The following is a 21,369-nucleotide window of genomic DNA, read 5'->3' on the forward strand; positions in this document are numbered from 1 at the left end:
AACCTCTAAAAATCTCCTGAAAACAGTAGTTCAAGTCCAAAGTGTTTGGTGACACACTTGATTTCTTTGTGTTGAAGCAATGACACGTTAAATTCAATATAGATTATTTCATTACTGTCTTGTGAATGCCACAAAAGATTGTACAATATAGTGAGTCGGTATTAAAAATGTAATTTTACACCTCATTACTCAGAGCCTCGTTTGTTTGCATGCATTGCAGCGCAGGAGAGATTTTTACGCCTGTTCAGTTTATTAATACTGTTGACAGATGCTGATATTAATAATATACATAAGAAAAAATATTAACAGTGCAAGTGCCACAGTGGGGTGTAATATGAGGTTACACAAAAACTTAGGTTACACCTAATTGTGGAAAGCACTAGCTGACATTCATCATGTGTAAACTGTTTGGTGGGGGTATCACAGGTCGTCAGATTTGGTCTCAAATGGTCTCACACAGTTCACTCATAAAACAAAGAGTTGGTAATTGGATTTTAGAGGTATCTTTTTATTTGTAAGTGTAAAGTTTATTACAGCAGATGATATAATTTTTGTGATTGAAGGGTGTCTGCCCCAAGCACACTGGTAGAGGTGGTGGCTGACGATTCTGCTGAGACTGGTGGGCTGATGAAGCTGGTGAAGCTGGTGAATCTGCGAAGACTTGCTGATGGTGAATCATATTTAAAAATACAGCAGCGAGATGATAGGCTGACAGTTAAGGTGTGTCGTTGTGCTTTTGGATAACTGTGGTTGATGTGACTGACAGCCCCAGATAATGACTGCAGGTAATTATAAGTGAGCATGTGTGAGAGGAGTGAATGACAGGATAGTATAAAAAATATATATTAAAGACTTCAAGCAGCATTATGTAGAAATTGGCATTTTGTGCAATTTGGCGCCCCCCACAGTGCAACACCAGTGTCATAAATACGAAGGTCCGTAACAATTTGTCAGGCCTAATGTAGGTGCAAACTACAAACAAAACTCATGGCATCATAACTATGTAATGTGTTGAAAACTTGCATGTTGAAGTAAACATGTATGTAACTCTGTGATCCTACCCTCTCACTGAAGCTACATAGTGCAGAAACAAGTGATGGGAGGGCGGAGTGGCCTATACAGAGACACCATTCATGGTACCATGAAAATGATTTTTTTTTAAGTTTTAAGGTTTTAAGGTTCTGTTGAGTCAGAAGCATGAAAGCAAAGTTGCCGTCTTTTGACTCCACTCCATAAAGAATCTTGATTTTCAACTTCAAATGATGCTTTTCCCACGAACAGATGTGGCTCAAACTCTCTCCAGACTTATGTCACGACAACTAAATTCTCTGGTTTTAACTGTCCTCTGAAACTCATAAAGATTGTGAATCCTCCAGACGACAGTGCCTGCGTAAAACAACAGTTTCCCAGCAAATGCATTAGTTGGGAGTGATGAACGTGCTGTGGCGGCTGGGAGTATGTAAATGAATTTTCTGAGCCTTGAGATAAACAGAAGCATTTATGTCCTCTGCCACCGGCAGCACCTAATGATTTGATTAAACTGTTTGCATAATGCTGTGGTCAATCTCATCTACTGTGGATAATTTGTTTTTTTTATTTATTCTATTTTCCAAAACAGCCCCACAGTGACAGGATCCTTAGTCAGAGGCTGCTGGGTGAGGGAGGAAAACAATTTAATGAAAATGTGTCACAGTTGTTTCATTCATCTAGACACTGAAATCAGATGTTCTTATAGAAAACAATAATACATATTTCTATCTTTGGCAGAATAGAGAATAGAGGCTCCTGAAAAGGAGCCTCTATTCTCCTTATTTTCAGTGCATAATTATCTTCTTGTCAAGGTTTCAAACAGCTGTGTCGGTCAGGAAAACAAAGTTGTAAAAAAAAAGACTAAGGCTATCAAGTTTCTCGGTGGCTATCTACAGCAGTTTTCTGCCAAACGTATCTTTATTTAGTCCTCGAAAAATAAGAGCCACTTAAGCAAAAGTTGACACAAAACAACACAGCAGGCCAGCCAAGACTGTAAACTAACACAAGCTGCCTGCGTGCCTGGTGGAAGATATCCTCGACACTGTTGGCTCGCATGATACCTGCACATACGGCACAGAAGGAGCATTTAGCACTTTTCAAACTGTGTCATCTTCCATTCAGAGAAAGAAAAACAACTGAAAACAAATGTTAAGAGCTTTTCTGAATCATCTCTGGCTGTGTTAACGCTGCTTTGCTCCTGGCATTGTCTTGGAGACGGGTGTTGCTCATTTATACTGAGTGAGAGTAGAGAGTGGGCGCAGGTGGCTTTTGGGACTTTATTAGGAGCATTAGGCTTTCAAAGGAAGTCTCCCTCAGGGCCTGGCACATGCATTTTGTGACATGATCAGTTGAGGAAATCAGTGAAGGAAATGGCCTAATTCATTTTTCTGGCGCGTGGAAATGTTAAAAGCCCTAATAAGATCCAGCTTAAAGGCCTCCAGCATGAGTTTCATGCTAAGTCTGAACAGGCAGATTCACTGAATATGATGAACGGCAGGATCTTCTCTCTGGTCAGCAAATTTAGTATCAGGAGGATACCATGATGTGTGTGACAATTCTAATTCTGCAACATCTGTGTGCCTTAAAATGATTGTGAAGTGAGTGAATGTCTGAGGTGAAAGCCAGTGGTTTCTGCTGTCAGGTCTCTGCCATAAACTCAAGGTGAAAAGGATGACAATGCCCCGGCAGAATCAATTTGACCCATTATGTAATCAATTTTTACTGTTATGTAATGTCGACTTAGCAATGATCTTAAGAGCGCTGCACAGTTTTCTTCCTTCATGAGGCGATGTGGGTGGTAGATGGAGAGTGGGACAGCTGATGTGTACATGCTTGGAGGGTACGTTTGGGTACAGTGAAGAGTCACATTACAGACTGGATCCAAGCTTAGACTGTGATCTTATCACTTCTTGTGATGTATCAATAAAGCAACTGACTATTTGGTTTGTTCTTGTTTGTTTGCTTGTATGAACACCGAACAACAGTATGAGGATAACTGAGCAGAAAGTGCAACTTAATAATTAATATGACTTGTTCTTGCTTCTCTTTGTGTTTGTTAAAGTCAGTTACAATCGATGGCCAACATTGATTTAAAAATGTATTTTACAAGAAAGTGAAAATGAATAAAAATAGAAGATTGATTGGCAGCTATTTTTTACAGAAATTAAGTTTATTATATTATATTATATTATATTATATTATATTACAAGTGAGAATGTTAACTGTAACAGTATGATTCAAATGAAACTTTAATTAGAGCTGCAAGATTCAACCAGCAAGGCTGAAAGCCCAAAGTGTAGCTGCAATGTGTGCCACAAACCATTCATATGTCACTACTTCCCCTAACAATTACATTTTAGCAGGTTTGGTCACTGGTATATGAAATGTTGTGCTAAACTTGTGGAGCACACATTAGCCTTTGCAAAACTGCCATTGCTTTACATTCATGTTAACTTGCTGGCAGTCTTCTTCCCTGCCTTTGTTGAAGCATTACTCTATTTCCTTACTAGTTAACACCACCTGTGGATCAGGAATACGTATGGCCTCACTCACATGCTAGAATGCAAGTGCAAGTAAGCAAACAGGACAGGGATCCACTTTTAAAAAATGTTGTTACGAATCAGCAGAAGCCCCTTTTACACAGTCTGTTCGAGGCACGCAAGTGCCTTTATTACTCCTCAGCAGAAGGCGCGGCACTGTTGTTCTGCCTCTGAGGAGCCATCAGAGGTAGCAATACTGCCAATGTCCATATGGGACAGGAGTGTGACATTAAGATGTTGAGTTATGTTTGCGACGCACAAGCTAGAGATCTAAAAAAACGTGTAGCAAAAGTTACCAACGTTAGCTTTTTTTCCTCTTCTATTCTTTCACAAGTTCTGTGAAAAGCTTCACAGATCAGCTGAGCCTGACAACACGAGAAATGTCTGCAGTTTACACATGATACAGCTTTACTTCTCAGTACTGAAGGACTTTTAGATTACCTCTAATCTCGTTATTCCAACATGCCTCATGTAGCTTTACAGCCATCACAACAGGATGTACATTATTATCATCTGCCCAGTAGACATGAACGTTCACTCGCCATACACTGTACATGATTCTTAGTGAATAACATGGTCTGTGTAATGAGCTCTGTATGATATTCTGTCTTCATAAGTACTGGATAAATATTGCTGTGGACAACCATGCTCATCACTGTCCACAGTCAACCCTCCACATTGTGCAGTGACCCTCTTTTCATTGCCATAGTCTTGTGGAAATGTCTTCAGTCGATGTTGTGTTACCGTAGACAGCCCCATCATCATAAAGTAAAGTCTGTTCTGTAAGATGCCCTGGACGGGGGCAAAAAGCACTGAGTTGTCCAAATGTCCTGACACAAGTCATTGTTGATCTCACTGTTGTAGGGGAAAGACTCTAGGGCTGCAGATAAGACTGTTGCCATGGTCCTGAAGGAGATACCAAGTAAGGCGTCATCAGAAGGGAAGCCCCTCCTCACAGTGACTACCAAGGTGGGCAGAACCATTTCAGAACCCCCTCCCCTCAGCTTCCCTCCCCCCCTGCCTCCAAGTGGAACGTCCTCCTGTGTTGGTCATACTGAACAATAGCAAAGCTTTGAGTGTCCTATAACTGACCTCCACTGTCTACTAACTCATCACTAAAGCCTTATGACTGTTGTGTCTAACATAGAAACAACAACAAATCATTTCCAGCTGCTCTATGGGGTATAAAACCCTCCTACTACATCACTACATTTACACAAACTGTGTATAATGATCATACGATCTATAGAGACAGCCTCAAATTGCTGCAATTACATGTTACTTTTCATCTTTTTAAATTAGCCTCTGAAAGAGTTATTGTGCATACAGTACATAAGGGTGGGATTAACCACAGGGTCACACAAATTTCCTCCCCCACTCCTAATCAGGTCAGAAAAACCTCCTCATGAACTTTTTACACCTCATAAGCAGCTAATCTTCCGCACAAACAACGTATGACTGCATTTCCAAAATGCTATGCCACACAGCATGGCATTGAGCTATTGATTGAGCTCTCTGTGTACAAAATACTGCAGCAAATTACTGTTTACCCGCTGCTGAGCTTTTCACTTCTCTTTTGCTTTTTTTTAAGTGTTATTATAGCTGGATGGAGCCGATGCTCCAGATGCCAATATGAGTTTTCTCGCTCTGTGCTTGATTGCTTTTGTACAGTATGTGTGTGCGTTCGCTGCTGTGTGTGTCCTCTTGTATATGTGTCTGTGTTTTAATAACCTGTAGCATGCTGCTTTATACTTGTTTGACGGTCTAATACAATGTCTGGTCTGATAAGCTGTCACACAACCAAGATAATGCTTCCGCTCGAGTGGAAGAGATTTAATTGTGCCTCGGCATATTTGCTGACAGACGGAAACTGCTGACTTCACACTAACAAGATAAGACTTGTATATTTGTAAAAAAAATTTAAAAAATATATATATCTATATATAGTTTATTTTGTTGTAATAAGTAATAATATGAATTACTTTATAAAACTGTCAGAAAAAGTCAGTTAAGACAAACTTCCCTCTAACTTTATTTTTTAATTCCTCGGCGTATGTTCTACTGTATGTCAGTAGAACTGTTCACTGTATTGGACTTACAGCTAATGCCTTTTCCTCCTGTGCATCTATTGAACAGATTGTTTTCCCTTAAGATGCAGCAGTTTCACCAAACTCAATATTATGGAGACAATAGGTCGATAATTCCCTATTTATAACATTTAACTGCCTGCAAATGTCAATACTTTTATCCTTCGGTGAACAGAGTGAGAGGATCTCTTGAGAGAAACATAATTGCGTACATGTAGTAAACATGTCCACTTTAGTAAACTGTACCTGATCTTACAGCACTGTAGCAGTTGGACCATTACCAGGGTCACAGAGGTTTTCAGCGAGTGTCGGCAAGGCATTTTCCCATGAAATTACAGTAATGAGTTCCACATTTCCATTTATCAAGCAAAATAAACACATGAGGACCTGCTCATGCAGAAATTAAATGCTCAACAAAGTCAAGACTTTCTCTGCCATTTATTAGCCAAGTAACAGACCTAATGAAGCAAGAATGCCACTGAACATTCCATTGTTTTATGAGGCGTGTTTTACATTTATATCCTGTAGATATTACCATGACTACGGCTGTCAAATATCACATCTAACAAATTATTAACTAATTGATTATTATGGATGTTTTTCAACCTTCTTCTACTGATTTTGATTTTGACAATAGCTCCAACGATCACTGACATCTCACCAGAAAACACAGGCCAACAGTCCAGCCATACTGGAATTAAACTACCAACATGATCAAAGGAAATATATACACAGATGTATAAATAGATTTGAGATGGCAGGCCCTAACTGTGACATTTGGTATTAAAGTCAGTGTTTTTCCTGTAGATTATGCTTTTTTTTTTTGTTGGCTATTGCAGTAACAAAGCACAGCCCATTTAAAGGTTAAGGTTCATTTATTGTCAATTTACAACGCCAGCATTTTAAAATGAAACTGAGTTTAGAACGTTTAGGCTACATAACAGAATGAAAAGAAAAACAAACAACAAACAACAAACAACGGAGTGTTGATGATGAGTTCAGGAGTCTCACAGCCTGGGGAGAGAAGCTGCTCTGTAGTCTGGTGGTACTGTAGCGGGGTGAACAGACTGAGGCTGGAGTGGTTGTCCTTTTAGTGTCTTTTGGGCTCTGTGCAGAAATCTAACACTCATATCTCCATCATTCAACCTTTTTGAAACGTTTTAAGGTTGTCATGATACAAAAATTTAACTTCAATACAATACTAGTATAAAAAACGATACTGGATACCTCTTCTGGTATCATGGCTAGGCCCTCAAAAACATACCAACACATTTACTGTATAGTAATGTTAATATCAGTACAGACTGGGGTTGAATAGCATGGAAATTAGCAGGGATAGTGATATTCTTGGGTATTGAGGAGCTACAGACTTTATTCATGGGCGAAATGTAACCTGTCCTGTACATTTACTGCCCCTAGACAACTTCGCTGATAGACTTTTCCCTCTGCTTCGGTCGATAACACCCGCCTGCTCTGAGAGCAGCCACTGTCTCCCTCTCTCTCCCACGCTCAGCGCCACACACACCACGCACTGCCCTCTTTTTAAAGGAGCCACGCTGCTCTTTTAACCAATATCACCAAGATTGGAGGATAACGCTCCCAGATTTTACTATAGTCATACATCATTGTTCTATTTTAGCAACAGCTTAAATTTTGTAACTTTGAGCACGAGATCTGTCCAAAAATATCATCATCAACATCGTCAAATACACAAATACACTGGAGTGGGCATTTAAACATACCTGAAAATGTGACAATTAACCATACAGAACAAGGCAGAAACAAACTATGGATGCCTCCAAAACCCAAAATCTTGAAACCGATCACTGCTCAGACTGGCTTGTTGTAGACACTACACTAGCTCTCTCATATGGAAGCACAGACACTGGAGTAAGCAGCTGTTGCAAGTCAGCATTGTTCTGCTAAGAGCAGCTTTTAAATATTTTATGCCAGACAGAGTAAAGTAAGCACCAGAAAACAACAAGATAAGGTTGTTTGTTTTTATTTTAATCACACAAGACTTTCAAGTCCACAGGTCACAACTTGCTTGCCAAAACTCCTTTTTTTGGGGTGAAATACACACAACATTGAAACAACTGTAGTGTCAAGTGGATCTTTGTGACACGACCCAAGTCATGATTGCTGTGCTCTCCAGTGGCTGAGGCTGCAGTTTGAGGGGCATCATGTCCCAGCTTGATGTCACTTAGCAAGTGACAGAGGCTAAGTGACAGGCTGTGGCTCCTTACGCCACATGTCTTGTCAAGTCATGTTTGTTGGTAAAGCCCAATATCACATGCAATGTCCCAACAGGCTTCACAGACTCAGGGGTCTCGTTTCTCTGAGAAGATGAGAGAAGCTTCAAAGTATATGAAAAAATATCGATATCTCACTATCTGTCCATGGCAACAAGGTGAAAACCCACAATTATTAGTTTAACAGTTGTAATTGCTTAGTGCCACTGAGGAGGAGGAGGAGGGGGACTTCTCATGGAAAGATAAAACAGCACTTGAATATGACCCTTAATTTGCAGCACCAGTATCCATCAATCCAAAGAGAGAATGTGCTGCTAATCACTCAGGGTTCATTTGGTCCAGGCCAAGGGGAATAAAAATTGGACATCGCTGCATTTTAGTCCTGGTTCGGTTCCTGTTCATACTGACTTTCAAGAGGAGTAACAATGAAGACAGGTAACTTGTCAATTCAACGGTTTGGGCAATTGTTAAATTAAGCAGTTTAGGTAGCATTTTAATGATTTTTGTTGTGTATTTATATTCTTTGGTGTCACAAATAGCTTCAGGAGAAATAACTGATTATTAGCATTTTTAGAGTGCAGACAGGCTGCATGTTATGATTAATGACTAATGGGTTCATACTACAGTCATGATTCAGGGTTTATCCATGTGGGATCACACCGTTTATAATGGACTTTAATGAACTGACAAAGTGCTTGAAGTAGGACACAGCACAGCAGTTTTAATAGCTTTTGACCTATTAATCAGGGAAAATACCTGCGCTGACATGCACTTATAGGCTACAGATCAATTATAAGATTGCTTCCTGAGCAGTTCACAATCAGCAGATAGATTTATTAGCAATATAGCTTTTTAAATTGTGCTATATTTACATAACTATATTTAAAATCCTGTGGTTGGTCTGCTTGCCTTTACAACAGAAACAAACCACACCACAGTGCACTCTGAAGGTGACCCGAGACCCACCTTTCCAAACGGTCTTGGTCCGGTTGACTGGTCAGCTGATTGACAGCTTTCATCCAAACAGTTTGCATTAACCAGGAAAATGCACTTGGGTCCGTTTCAACTGAACCAAACAGGTTAGGTGTGAGATTGAAACCACACTTTATTGGGAACTAAAGGAATGTATTTGGCCTACTGCATGTAAAATTGATTTACTTGAAGGATAAGGCTGGTGAAATTCTCTTATTGTCATCAAATCCCATGAAAAGGCTTATACTACTTTTTCATTAGAATAAACATGGGCACAGTAGTTTCTTTTGACTCAATACCCCATTGTTCTTGCCCCATAAGTACTTACAAAAATGCCACATGTGTATTAATCCACAGCTAAAAGAAAGTACCCAACACATGCACTATTTACTCTTGTTTGAGTGAGGTTTTCGCAAAACTACTAAATGAGCCTTTCTTTAAAAAAAAAAAAGAAGAAAGATATTTGTGACCTGTTTTTAAAGACTTGCATCTTCAGAAGGAATTAGTAAGAGATGAGAGAACTATTGCTTAGTTGGTTTTGTCTTTTCATGGTGTTTGAAAAATATTAGATCATAGTGAATAATGTCAGTCTTATCCTTTAAAAATAGATAGAAGAACATCATGTCCTAACTACACTTTAATTTCCAATCTTGCAGCCTAAGGACGAATCATGTAAAACCATTATGATGAGTCAACTAGCTGAACTCCAGTATGGTGGCCCGTGGGAGTACATGGAACAGTTCACTGCCACCCACGATAACAGCTTCCACACAACAGTAATGAGTTAACAACAGGATTTACAAGATATATAACAATCTAAAAAGCACGATTTAGCATTAAAGAATGCAGATGCTGAAGGGTTAAATGTGATATAATAACTGATCGCAGCTCTACACTGGACCCACACATACTGAAAGATGTTGGCTGTAATTATTTTCTCCATAGCCATCCCTGACATGACCTCTAGGTTGGTCTAATAACTGCTGTAAGTTTTCTGCTTTGATATTTTTAATACACCTTCCCCTTTATGTAGTGTTTTCCATCCTCTCCACCTCCTCCTGTCCTCACCCAAACCTCCCCGCCTTCAAAGCTCTGACGAGTCTAACTGGTACACAGCTCCCTTAACAGCAACATCTAAGAGATCTCTTGGAGTCAAGCCCAAGTGGCACAATTAGCTGAAGATTTCCATTACATAATTTTCTAGATTACTCCTTAAAGCACTTGTAAACAACGTGCCAAAGTGCTATGCATAGGAGAGGAGCAAATAGGTATAACACAACGGAAGTAAAGGAGGAAAAAAGGCAGTAAGGGAAAACGGTAACTTCCTCATAGTGAGAGTAATGGGCATGCAGTTCAGAAAGCTGCTCTCCTGGGTTAAGAGTAAACATATCATTGGCGTTTGCATGCAGCCTGCTACCAAAGTGCCTGACGCATCTCCCTAGATGAATGCGGCAGATCATCTGTCCCCATTTTCTGGATGATTAGAAGAGGAAAATGCAGAGGTCTCATCATCTCAAAGCCATTATTTAAAATTGGCCCCAGTGGCAATCACAGGAAGTGCTTTGAAGAACATCTACAACAATCATGTTGTCTGCAGTGCAGTTAGCACAGTTTCCTCCATTATGAGACTGCCAACAACACAGACATATCCAATATCCCTACACAGTGGTTCATCTACCATTGCCTTGGGGCAGTGTAAAGAAACAACATATTTTATTTCTTTTACTTACCTATTTATGTGAATTTGTTTAATTTCAGCTCAGTGTGAGAGTCGACTGCGTTTTGCTGTCATTTATGATCATGGAAGTTTCTCACCTCTCCTCTGTTCTGTGTGAAGTATGGAGGGTGGGGCTGAGCCACTCTACACACAGAGAGCAGAGCAGATGATACAAGATAACTGACAAGCTTTCCAAGAAGAGCAAAAACCAAAAATGGTTAGGGCTGATTAACCTGATTAGGGTTACACAACTGATCAAAAATAATATTGAAATTGCAACGTGGCCTAATGCAGTATTGAAATTTCAGGTTGCTGAAGTTCTTATAAAGGTTAAATGTGTGACAAACAGCTTTATGAGTACTGTAGTGCTCCAGAGATGTCCTGGACTACAAATTGTGTTCTCCAGATTTAAGGTGCCTTGTTTGTTTGGTACAGACCCCAACAAATGTCACATCAAAAGGACTATAAATATTTTTTTTTACTGACAAGTGTGAAATAGACCGTATTCACACAGCAGCCATTTTCACTCAGGTTGGGAGGCTTGAGTGCTGCGATGAATGCTAATGTGAGTTGTTGTCTAACAGAAGCTAAAATTAATGGGTTGTCTAATATGTTGTTTTACCTTGAAATACGGCCCAATGTTCCTCCAGATTTTCACAGTCCATGGTCTTTTTAGTCGCTATTAATCAGGAGGCAGTGAATAATTACAATTGCAACTTGGAACACAACAGTATGACATTTGAGCTTCCTACCCTGAGTATGATGTCAGAGAAAAATGGCCGCGGTGTGAATATGATCAATATTCAGTTGGTCTTGAAAGACTTTCTAAAAAGATGTTCTCAGACAACTGCCAACATTTGAATGATTGCTGTTGTTTGAGAATGTTTTACTGGTGTGCCATGCGCTTAAACCAAATTTCATGGTGTCCCATCTAACAACTATGGATACATTTCAATAAACAACACACATGCCAACCTGGCATTAGAGGAAAAGTCGGGGGATGGCCAACATTTCACTGCAAATTATCCAATAGTTGTTGACCTATTTCGTTCAGAACCAAAGTACTGGGCTGACAATCCGATCAGAATGCATCACTCAGTAAAGCAGTATTTTATAATCCTCCTTACTGAGTCAATTAAGGGCCAAGCTGGTTGCAGTTTATCACAAATAATGTTCTTGTTTAACAACTTAACTCCATGTCATATTTTCTGAGCTACACTGCTGACTTTCAGTAGACAACATGACTCAGCAGAGCTCTCTGTCAACATCTCTCATTATTCTCTAAAAACCCTCAAGACACTTTAATGAATTGAATGTATCACTTGAAGATTATGGTAAAATATCCAGCCTGCTGCTCCTTTGACAGCGCTGACCTTCAGTCAATCAGTCACAACATCAAAAACAGTGACTCTGCAGGGAAGACTTCAGCCTGCGTCCAGAGAACATTTTTATTGGTCGATAAAACACAGAGTGGAGAAATCCAAGGTCATCTATCGTTAGGGGAGTTTTCACACAGACTACAGAGGATTTATCAGTGCACCTCTATTTAAAGCAGACAGTAACTCCTGCTTGTCCCCAATAGATGCTCTGCAGACATCACAAAAATTGTTATTCACTGACAGATGTTTCTCTGGTTATCATTCACCCAGCCACTGCAAGCATGTGCATTTATGAATGCCATTTACATTGTTAAGAGATTCTCCCCCTCCAGGCCTCTGGTTCCAGGCCTCCACTGGGTGTTTAAAGACTACACTATATTTATACAGCACAGCTTGCATTTATGGAGCATGGATCGGTCAGCTGAGAGGCTGTTTAGATGTAGCTACAACAGTTTCAGTGGTGACTTTCATATGGAAGGAACTCTTGTATTTTTATTATGATCTATACTGTACAATATCAATACTGCACTGAAGCAAGAGCTGATTTAATGTGACAGAAGCTTAACATCGTTTGTGTGATCTTAAAAAAAAAAATCAAACTGGGATTGAAATTAATATAAAACTGATAAATCATTTAATTACCAGCAATTACTGATTTATAATTCATGTTTAAAAAAAGAAACCTAAATGACAAAAGTGGATGATACATTTAAAGATATATGATATAGGAGGAGTTTAGCTATACTTTTTAAATCAACCCAATCGCCAGAGTAGATAGTTAAGTAAGTTTCTGCAAAACCACAGATAAGTTCAGAATCAGCATTTCTTTATGTTGCAACTTTACATTTGTTTAGGTTTAATTTTCTATTTCTCTCTTGTCACAATGCTGTGCTAACCACTTGGTTAGTGTTAGGAGAACATCATGGTTCAGCATAAAATACCTGTTTTGGCCACGATCACAGGTGGAAAATAGATGTTTTTATTGCCACAGAAATGGCTGTCGATGTCCCCAGGTGTCCTTAAAAATATCCAGTGGTGTGACTTGAACTGCAGTTGGCCGTTTGTCAGCCTTGTTGGCTGTAATATCGCCGCCACCATCCCTCCTGATGTAACTGTCATATAGTGTGAACGTGGTATGCCACGTTTGGTACAAATGTCAACCTTGGATGTATCTGTGGTTTGCAGAAACCTTAACTGCTAACATTACATCCTGGTGACTTTGATCAAAAATCAGGTTTAAAACAATGCCCATCATAATGACCCAGAGCCTGAGTGACATCCTTAAACTACTTGTTTTGTCTGGCCTACAGAAGATATTCATTTTACAATGATATAAAACAGAGAAGGACAGCAAACTGTCATATCGAAGAAGCTCAAAACAGATAATATTTCAAACTTTTGCTTTATAATTGACTTAAACAATTAAAGGTAGGGAAGGCAATTCTGGAGAAAGATAGTTGATTACTGAAAGCCAATGATTTGGGTAAGAATTTGGGGTCAAATGCCGGCACACAGCATCAGTTGTTAAAATGTTTGCATGTGTGAGTGAACCAGTTCTACACTGTGAGAGATGATGGTTAAAATATTCTAAAAGGTTACTTTGTAAAAAAAAACAAAAAAAACAAGCCAATTTTCTCAACAACATACAAAGTGCCCACACAGTGAGCTAGACCACCATATTCCCTCTCACCAACAACAAACAGGCTAAAAAGGGAAAAAGTGTTTTGATGTGGTAAATAATAAAAGCATGCTGGTGTTTTTGTTTTCTCTGAGAGACGAACAAAGCTTCTCTCCCTGCCAGGCTTGAGTCAGTCAGTTTTAAAATTCCCAGCTATGTTAAGGTGGCATTTTAATCAGGTAAGGCTTCAGCTGAATATGGTTAAAAATCATCTAATTAAAGCAGCAAGAGACACTTGAGATGATTAATTTCTTCCATTAAAGGCCAACAGTTGAGTGGTTATTATTCAAGTTTTGTGACGTTTTGAAGATAAAATGAGGCATCTACGTCTTTCACAACACTAACAGCTGTAACTGAATCAACTGTGGCTCAGTCTTCACTCAGACTCAATTAGACTTTTCCTAAACATAATGTAAATCACTGAATAAATTCGACCTTTAAAACAAGTCTCCCCCTGTGTATTCTCATCCTATGATTTGTTGCTGTAGTCCAAAATTGGGGGGAAATGCATGGGCTGGCAGCAGCAGAGGTTGAAATCAGGTTACTTCACACTGTGAGACTTCCCTTGTACCGAAGCTTTATTCTGACACCAGAACTGAACAAACTCTAATTACCTGTGCTGGGTCAGCATTCTTGCAGCACAGCGCAAACTCCCACTGCACACAGTAATGACCCCTTCCTTCCTTCGGATATTATTTATGTACTTTTTACAAGTTTTCGTTTCTGCTGCAAGAGTTTGCGTTCCTTTCTTATGAGAAGAAAATATTGAACCTTATTCTAAACTGGTTGTTATCATCTTCAACATTTCTTTCATTTTACCCATCACTTTATTTGACGTCAGACATTTCTGTATGCATGTAGCAAAATTCATAATATCCACCTCATTGTGCATTATATTCATTTTTTGTCCTTTAATGTATTTTATTTTCTAATTTTCTTTTCTTTTTTTTTCTTTTTCTTTTTTTTGCAGCCAATGCTTACCAGAAAAACAGCTGTTTTAGTCATTCGTCCAGGCAGCATTTTACGACCTATATTTACCATTATCGTTTGGCGACTCCCTCTAGTGGATGTAGAGAGCCGGGAGCAAAGGAGGAAGTCAGGTGATGTAGTATAAAGAGCAACAAAGTCTACATATGGAAAAGGCTGCAGTGGTTGGCTGGTACGAACAACAGGACTTTTACCTGAGATCGTTGTTCCTGCTTTGTGTGAAACCAAAACTATGAATAATTTTAAAATATGTAAAAAAAAAATAATAATTTAAAAAAATACATATTTTGCTTACCTTGATTACATAACATAAATTATCTTTGATTATAATGATCTTTTCCTGAACATAACCAAGTAGTTTTCGGCCCATACGTACATTAAAACTAAGCCTTTTCTTTCATAAACACTTACACAGTGTTTTAATTTGTTGAAAACTGACCTTTTGGAAAACTCCTTCCAGGGTGATGATATTCACAAACTCCATCATCAGTGTTTACCTCTGAATGGGCAGAAACTTGAGATTTTTGGAAACAATGACACAGACACCCACGTTTATAAGTGTTAGTATAAGTGTAGCATCATTGGCACATGAAACTATGTGTTAGTTGTTAGTTAGTTGTAATGTATGGGTTATGATATTGGAGTATTCGAGTTTGTAAAGTGGTGATATGGATGTTATATTGTTAACGTTATATTTAGAAAGACAAAAACGGACATTGATAATATAATGATGGAAAAGAGAGAGGAAAACGGCTTCTTACAATGTTTTGCTGACAAAATAGCATTATCCAGGAAGCTTGTGTGAGGAGCAGTCACATCTCCATGCATTAGTCATAGAATTGTCTGTAGCTGATTCCAGATTCAAATGAAAGGGTCTATGTCAGACTTCAGCAGAGCTTGATGATGAGCTGATCATTGGAATCAGGTGTGCTGGGGCAGGGAAACATCTAAAACACGCAGGGCGTGGGGTCCCAACAAACAGGATTTGAAAACACTGATTCAGCACAAAGTCAGACCTCTCTGGTGTCTAACCTCAAACATACAGTAAGTAACTTAACAATAGCATGTTCTACATGTCTTCTTCTTAACTAAAGTAACATATCCATCCAGTGGCCATTTGGTACACCTGGCTAAAATGATTGCAGGGTATTACCACAGCCCTGCAATGAAACATGAAAAATAAAGCTGTTTGAGAGAGGTGTTCATTGAACTTTTTATTTTAGACGCTATGGTTTGTTGAGCTTCTGAATGTTGTTTCTGTTATTTTGTCCACCCCAGTTCTATAAATGAGGGTACGCTAAATAACAGAAAAACCTCAGCTGAGCTGATTTTCATGCATAGTCCAGAAAGTATTTAAAACATGAAATATTCAAAGAGAGGGTTTCTACTTTTATACTCCTTCATTTCATTGTTAAATAGCTACTATAATGCCACTGTAATAATAGAAGATGGGTATACTATACATGTATAATTGTAAGGGCACATACAGTACATGCCATTTATCTACTCAGCATCTTTCATACCAAGCATATGGAGGGTTGTGTGCAGTCCATTCTTGCCTGGTAATTAAACTTTCAGCACCTTCATTAAAATTCTGCTTGCAAGCACGGCCTGTAGAGCAACAATAGCAAATGTCATGTTCCCCTGCTGCCAGCATTATAGACACGCTGCACAGGCTGACAACAGTGGTGGTGGTGGCTTGCAAAACTGGTTTTCACCTCCAAATCATGAAGCATTGGTTGGCAAATTGCTGCCAGCTGCACCTGGAGTATCGAGGCTTCAGGGTAGCAATTTGGATGTAACCTATTCTGCAGCTGCACTGGCAGACCCACAAATTGGTGCATCACAGGCAAGGTGATTAGCATTTTCATGGTTTGGAAGGTGAGATAGGCAATAATGGTTAAGCAATTATTTTCTGGGACTCATCCATCGGGTTTCTCTCAGCCCAGCTAGTCGGAATGGTGACTACAGTAGTTGTTTTCCTGTATATTTCATTTCTGATCAGACCTCTGCTGAAGGTGCAGTCACACCAGATTTCACTTCCCAATATCCACTTACAGTCACGAATTAAACCTTGTCAAACACAATCAGATTAAAATTGCTCTCCAATGTCCGGCCAGCTTGAAAGATACGGTGGTACTAAAGTCTCATTCAGGAAACATTGATTGTTTATATTCTTGTTTATACTGAAGGAGCAATTTGTAAGATATGGCTCGAATTTCAGCTTAACTTAAAATAAAAAAAGATGAGCTAACGTTATCAACAGACACACTCTATTGCCGCTGGCTCCTAACTGAGCCATGAGATAATTAACTAGCTACAGCCAAGGATAGCTAACAAAGAGCAGCAGTTGTCGGTTCCTCTTTGTTTTTGGAGCTACCTTCAAATTCTGGCCATACTCTACACATTTAATGAGGGATGCTGCTTGGCTGTAGTAAGCACAAGGTTAATGACAATAAAGTGTTTGCTGTTTCCTGTCCTTGTTGCTTTTTGCCAAATCACATGAAAAACTTCGCCGTGAGGAATTCTGGTTTGGCCGCCTCTTACCGTGGCAGAGTTGCCCTTGTCATTCTCTTGGTTTATCTATTTCGGTGACCTCAATTTCAGCAGAGCTACGCCCAACCTCAAGCTAAGAAAAGCTCCAATGAGCCAGAAAGTAAAAACACAATGTGTGTGAGCAGGGTCTTAACACCCAATGTGACTGAAGCTTCGACTGAAATTGATTTCCAATGGCTCAACAATAAAATTCAATCACATAAACACACAGAGGAAAATCTGTATTCTCTCTCACTACAGAGCCTGTCCTTTCAGTGTGCCGTCAGTTCAAATGCTTGAAGATTTGGGTGTCGGTTTGGGAGACATCTCATTACAAATTAGCTCTGTGCAAAGACAGGTTTTACTGTAATGAGGTAATTACAGTGTGTGTAAAAAACAATCATCAATTTGCCACCTTAGACTGATTTTTGTGTGTGCATACAAAAACAGCAGTGTGATTGTGTGATTAAAATGATTCTCCAGCAACCAATGACCAAACGTCAGCTGTGTTTTGCCGTCAGAAAAGCTGCATCTGACTCACTTCAGTGTATCTGTGTCAAGATGCTGTGAATAAATGATGAATCTTAGCCAAACTTCACTCTGTTTTGACCCTTTAATAACTTTGTTTTTGGTGAACATGCACATCCTCATACTCCCACTCCATCTCATTGCATTTTTAACAATCTATCTATCTATCTATGAGATACAGACGAGTTGAAACCCTTTTGTGATGCAAGGATGTTTTAGCATATGCACTCTGGGTTCATAGGGCTCATCTTCTCTTAGTAATGACATGCCAGGGAGTCTTACGGACATTGTTCTGCTCAGTGAGAGCCTGAACTGTCTTGTCTGTTTGCCCTTACAGCTGGTGAGTGAGCAACAAGAGAGCCGCCCGCTTCTGAGCCCTTCCATCGACGACTTCCTCTGCGAGACCAAGTGTGATGGGCTTTCCCGCCCAGTGACTTCCAACACAGCTGGTACAGTACAGTTATTGACACGCAAATGTACGCAGGATCATACAAGTACAGTAACATTTCAAGTCTTTTTTAACTTGCTGTTTAAGATGCCCTTTATTATTAAGACCATGTCAGCAGAATAACTGATGTACTGTATGTAGAGGAAAGCTCTCTGACACCACCCGTGATTCTGAACACTTGAGGCACTTGTGGGACACAACAGATGTTTTTATCAACCACAGCAACACGGCTGTGCCCACGTGTCTAATAAATCACAGTGGAACCTTGCACACTTTTACTATCACACAAAGACCATGTTATGTGAGGTTTTACATGCAGACCAAAGCTCTTGAGTATCAACTTCAGTTTGATATGAAATTTATTATTATTATTATTATTATTATTATTATTATTATTATTATCTGTTTTTGACACTAAACAAATCTGAAAATTCTTTGATAGTGTTGCAAACAATTTTTCAGAACTTTTAAAATGTTTTTGTTTTTTTTCACAAATAACGCTTTAATAAAGTGATGGACACAAAATTGTACATTTCAAAAAGTGGCGGGGACATCCCCAGCATCCCCAGTGAAAATGATACCTATGCATTATTAGGAGGAATGTCGTGTTGATTTTCAAGTAAGGAGCCAATAAACCATTGTGCAATGGGTGACATTAGTACTAAACTTCCAACAGTGGGAATCAATATAGAAAACTTAATGGATAATTCTATACATTTTAGGAACGTTACAGTCTTCTCCACTCAGATCTGCAGATAAACAAGTTTTAAGCTTCATGTATGTTGTGGAATTTAGATTTGGAATATCTGGCAATTCTAATCTGCATTTTTACGGTGCGGATTGTAAAAAATCCGGGGATGGGTGAAGTTTTCACATGGCGGACAGTAATTATGTCAGATCCTAGTGACTGCACTCAAACCTGCAGCTTTCCGGGTCAAATGTGAAATTGGAGTCAGGGGTCATCACAGCTCCATAATAGTCAAAGCATCGGCGAAAACTCTCAAATAATTTTTTACATGGAGAATAGCTCAATTGATCTGAACAGGAAGAGAAACCCAACATCTTGACATCAGCAGAGTGCATGTGGATTTTATGTTCAAGTGTCTCCCTTCATATATATGTGTCTTAAACAGTATATATTTGTTATAACCTTTTTATTCTGCAAATAAATAAACTGAAAATCAACTGGTCAAAGTAGGTGTCGAGAAGTTAAATGTTCTGACTTTGACAGATGCCATCTTGGTTTCCACATGGATGGGACCTTAATTACTGAGCTGCACCATCTTTTAAATGATGATTTTCAGAACCAGATTGCACAGCTGACACGTGTGATCTCCAAACTGGCCAGTGACTGTTGTGATTCAGCTGGGCAAAGTATGGGGGACTGTTGTGGGAAACTCTCCTTCTGTCTCCCCAGTGCCTCCTGCTGCTCCCATTGACACTGACGTAGGCCTTATACGATTCCCAAAATGGTCAGATTGTGTCTAGAATTTAGTCAATGTGCAATTTTATAAAGGTGCCATTAAAAGGGTTTGGATTGTACACATGAAATCATCAGTGCCAACTTGTCATGTTCTCCACATGTTCACTTGGGTTTCCTCCAGCTGCTCTCATTTCCTCCCACAGTGTAAAGACATGCAGGTGAAATGGATATTAGGTGTGATTGTCTGTCAATCTGTTTTCACACTGTGATGGACTGGCAAACATTCCAGCACTGAATAAACCTGAGCAGGAATTAGCAGGCAAAGGAAATCAATGATTAATGATAATTACCAGCTCAAATATGCTAATCCACATGAGACCTACATCATGTTGTGCTCTCTCTTGCATGCAGCTTCCACTTCTGGGTTGATTTTGAGGTTGATGACTATTTTTTGCCCGTTGATGTAATTTTAAAAACTCTTGTCATAAATTATAAAATGCTTACATGGGTACTGGGGTTTGGAAACACACCAGTCAAACAGCTGTCTGTTTAAATTTTGAATTTAAGTAAGAGGATGAGAAAAAGTCTGCAGCTGTAAACTAACCTTATCAGCTGGTTGCCCCTGTTCAGCACAGTGTCCTTCACACTACCCCATGATCCATCACCACTAATTTCCAGATGAAGGCTGAAACTCATTTATTCAAAAGGAGCCTCTCATCACCGCCTCCTCGCTGGATAAAATCCCCTCTCTACAATACTCGCACAAAACATCTTTTTTTTTCTTTAGTCAGCACTTGCTCTAACATGCTAGATCAGTACTCACAGGAAATCTCTAAAGACACAACAGTGCACCTCTGAACTCTTTTTGAACTCTTCTCAAATGATTGCTTGAGATTTCAATCATTTAAGCTCAATCTCTTCTCTCCTCACACTTTCACATTTGCTAAATGTTAAACTGTAAATCCAAATGTTGTTTAACAGTGTGTTTGTCTGCTCTATCACAAACAGCAAATTTCCTGCCAACTTACTTACTACCTACAGTGGTTTTCTAGACTTACTCCAAAGAAGAAGGAAGACAGTACATCATTTTGTTGGAGTAAGGGTTACATTAAAAATGGCAAAACAACTCCATCATCCAAAATCCATTTGTCAAAACAACTTATGTCACCATTCCCAAAATAACCATTGCAGCGTTACAGTGACCCACCTACCAGACCTTTGTCGTAGAGGTTGTATTAGTAGTCTAAGTCGTTCCTCTCTCACACTAGTTTGGCTCGGTGGTTACAGCAAGTAGGGGTTCGAATCCCGGCTGGGGCAGAGCCTTTTGAGTTTGCCTGTGTTTCCATACAAGTGTTGCAAGATCATTTAAGCATTTAGTGAAATCAAATCATAAAAAAATCCAATTGCTTGCTGTGAAAGTAAGAGCATTTCCACCTGCACAATGCAAAGAGAACTCAAGGGATTGGGACTAAACAGCTGTGTAGCTGTAAGAAAACCACTTATCAGTGAGGCTAATCGAAGAAAAAAAAAGGCTTTAGTTTGCTAGGGAGCATAAAGATTGCACTCTGGAGTGATGGAAAAAGGTCATGTGGTCTGTTGAGTCCAGATTTACCTTCTGGGCGCATCAGAGCAAGAAGAGAGGCGGATGAAGTGATGCACCCATCGTGCCTAGTGCCTACCGTACAAGCCTGTGGGGGCAGTGTTATGATCAGGTCAGGTCTAGGTTTAGGAACGTTATGTGTCAGCTGCCAACCTGGATATACTGAATGATCAGGTTTTTCCATCAATGGATTT

General features: G+C 39.4%; 1 protein-coding gene across 5 annotated transcripts in view; it reads left to right on the top strand.

Moving 5' to 3' along the window:
- The window catches only part of pex5la (peroxisomal biogenesis factor 5-like a), a 102,823-nt gene that overhangs the window by 38,744 nt on the left and 42,710 nt on the right, over positions 1-21,369 (top strand). For 2 of the 5 annotated variants that reach the window (XM_084356144.1, XM_084356146.1), the window contains exons 2-3: positions 4,434-4,538; positions 18,042-18,180. In XM_084356144.1, the coding sequence (XP_084212270.1) occupies positions 4,434-4,538; positions 18,042-18,180 (244 nt within the window). The remainder of the gene's footprint in view (positions 1-4,433; positions 4,539-18,041; positions 18,181-21,369) is intronic. The other 3 variants (XM_084356145.1, XM_084356147.1, XM_084356148.1) reach the window with 2 other exon arrangements.

The sequence above is a fragment of the Pagrus pagrus genome (genome assembly GCF_965226575.1).
Source record: "Pagrus pagrus genome assembly, chromosome: 6".
NCBI classification, from domain to species: domain Eukaryota; kingdom Metazoa; phylum Chordata; class Actinopteri; order Spariformes; family Sparidae; genus Pagrus; species Pagrus pagrus.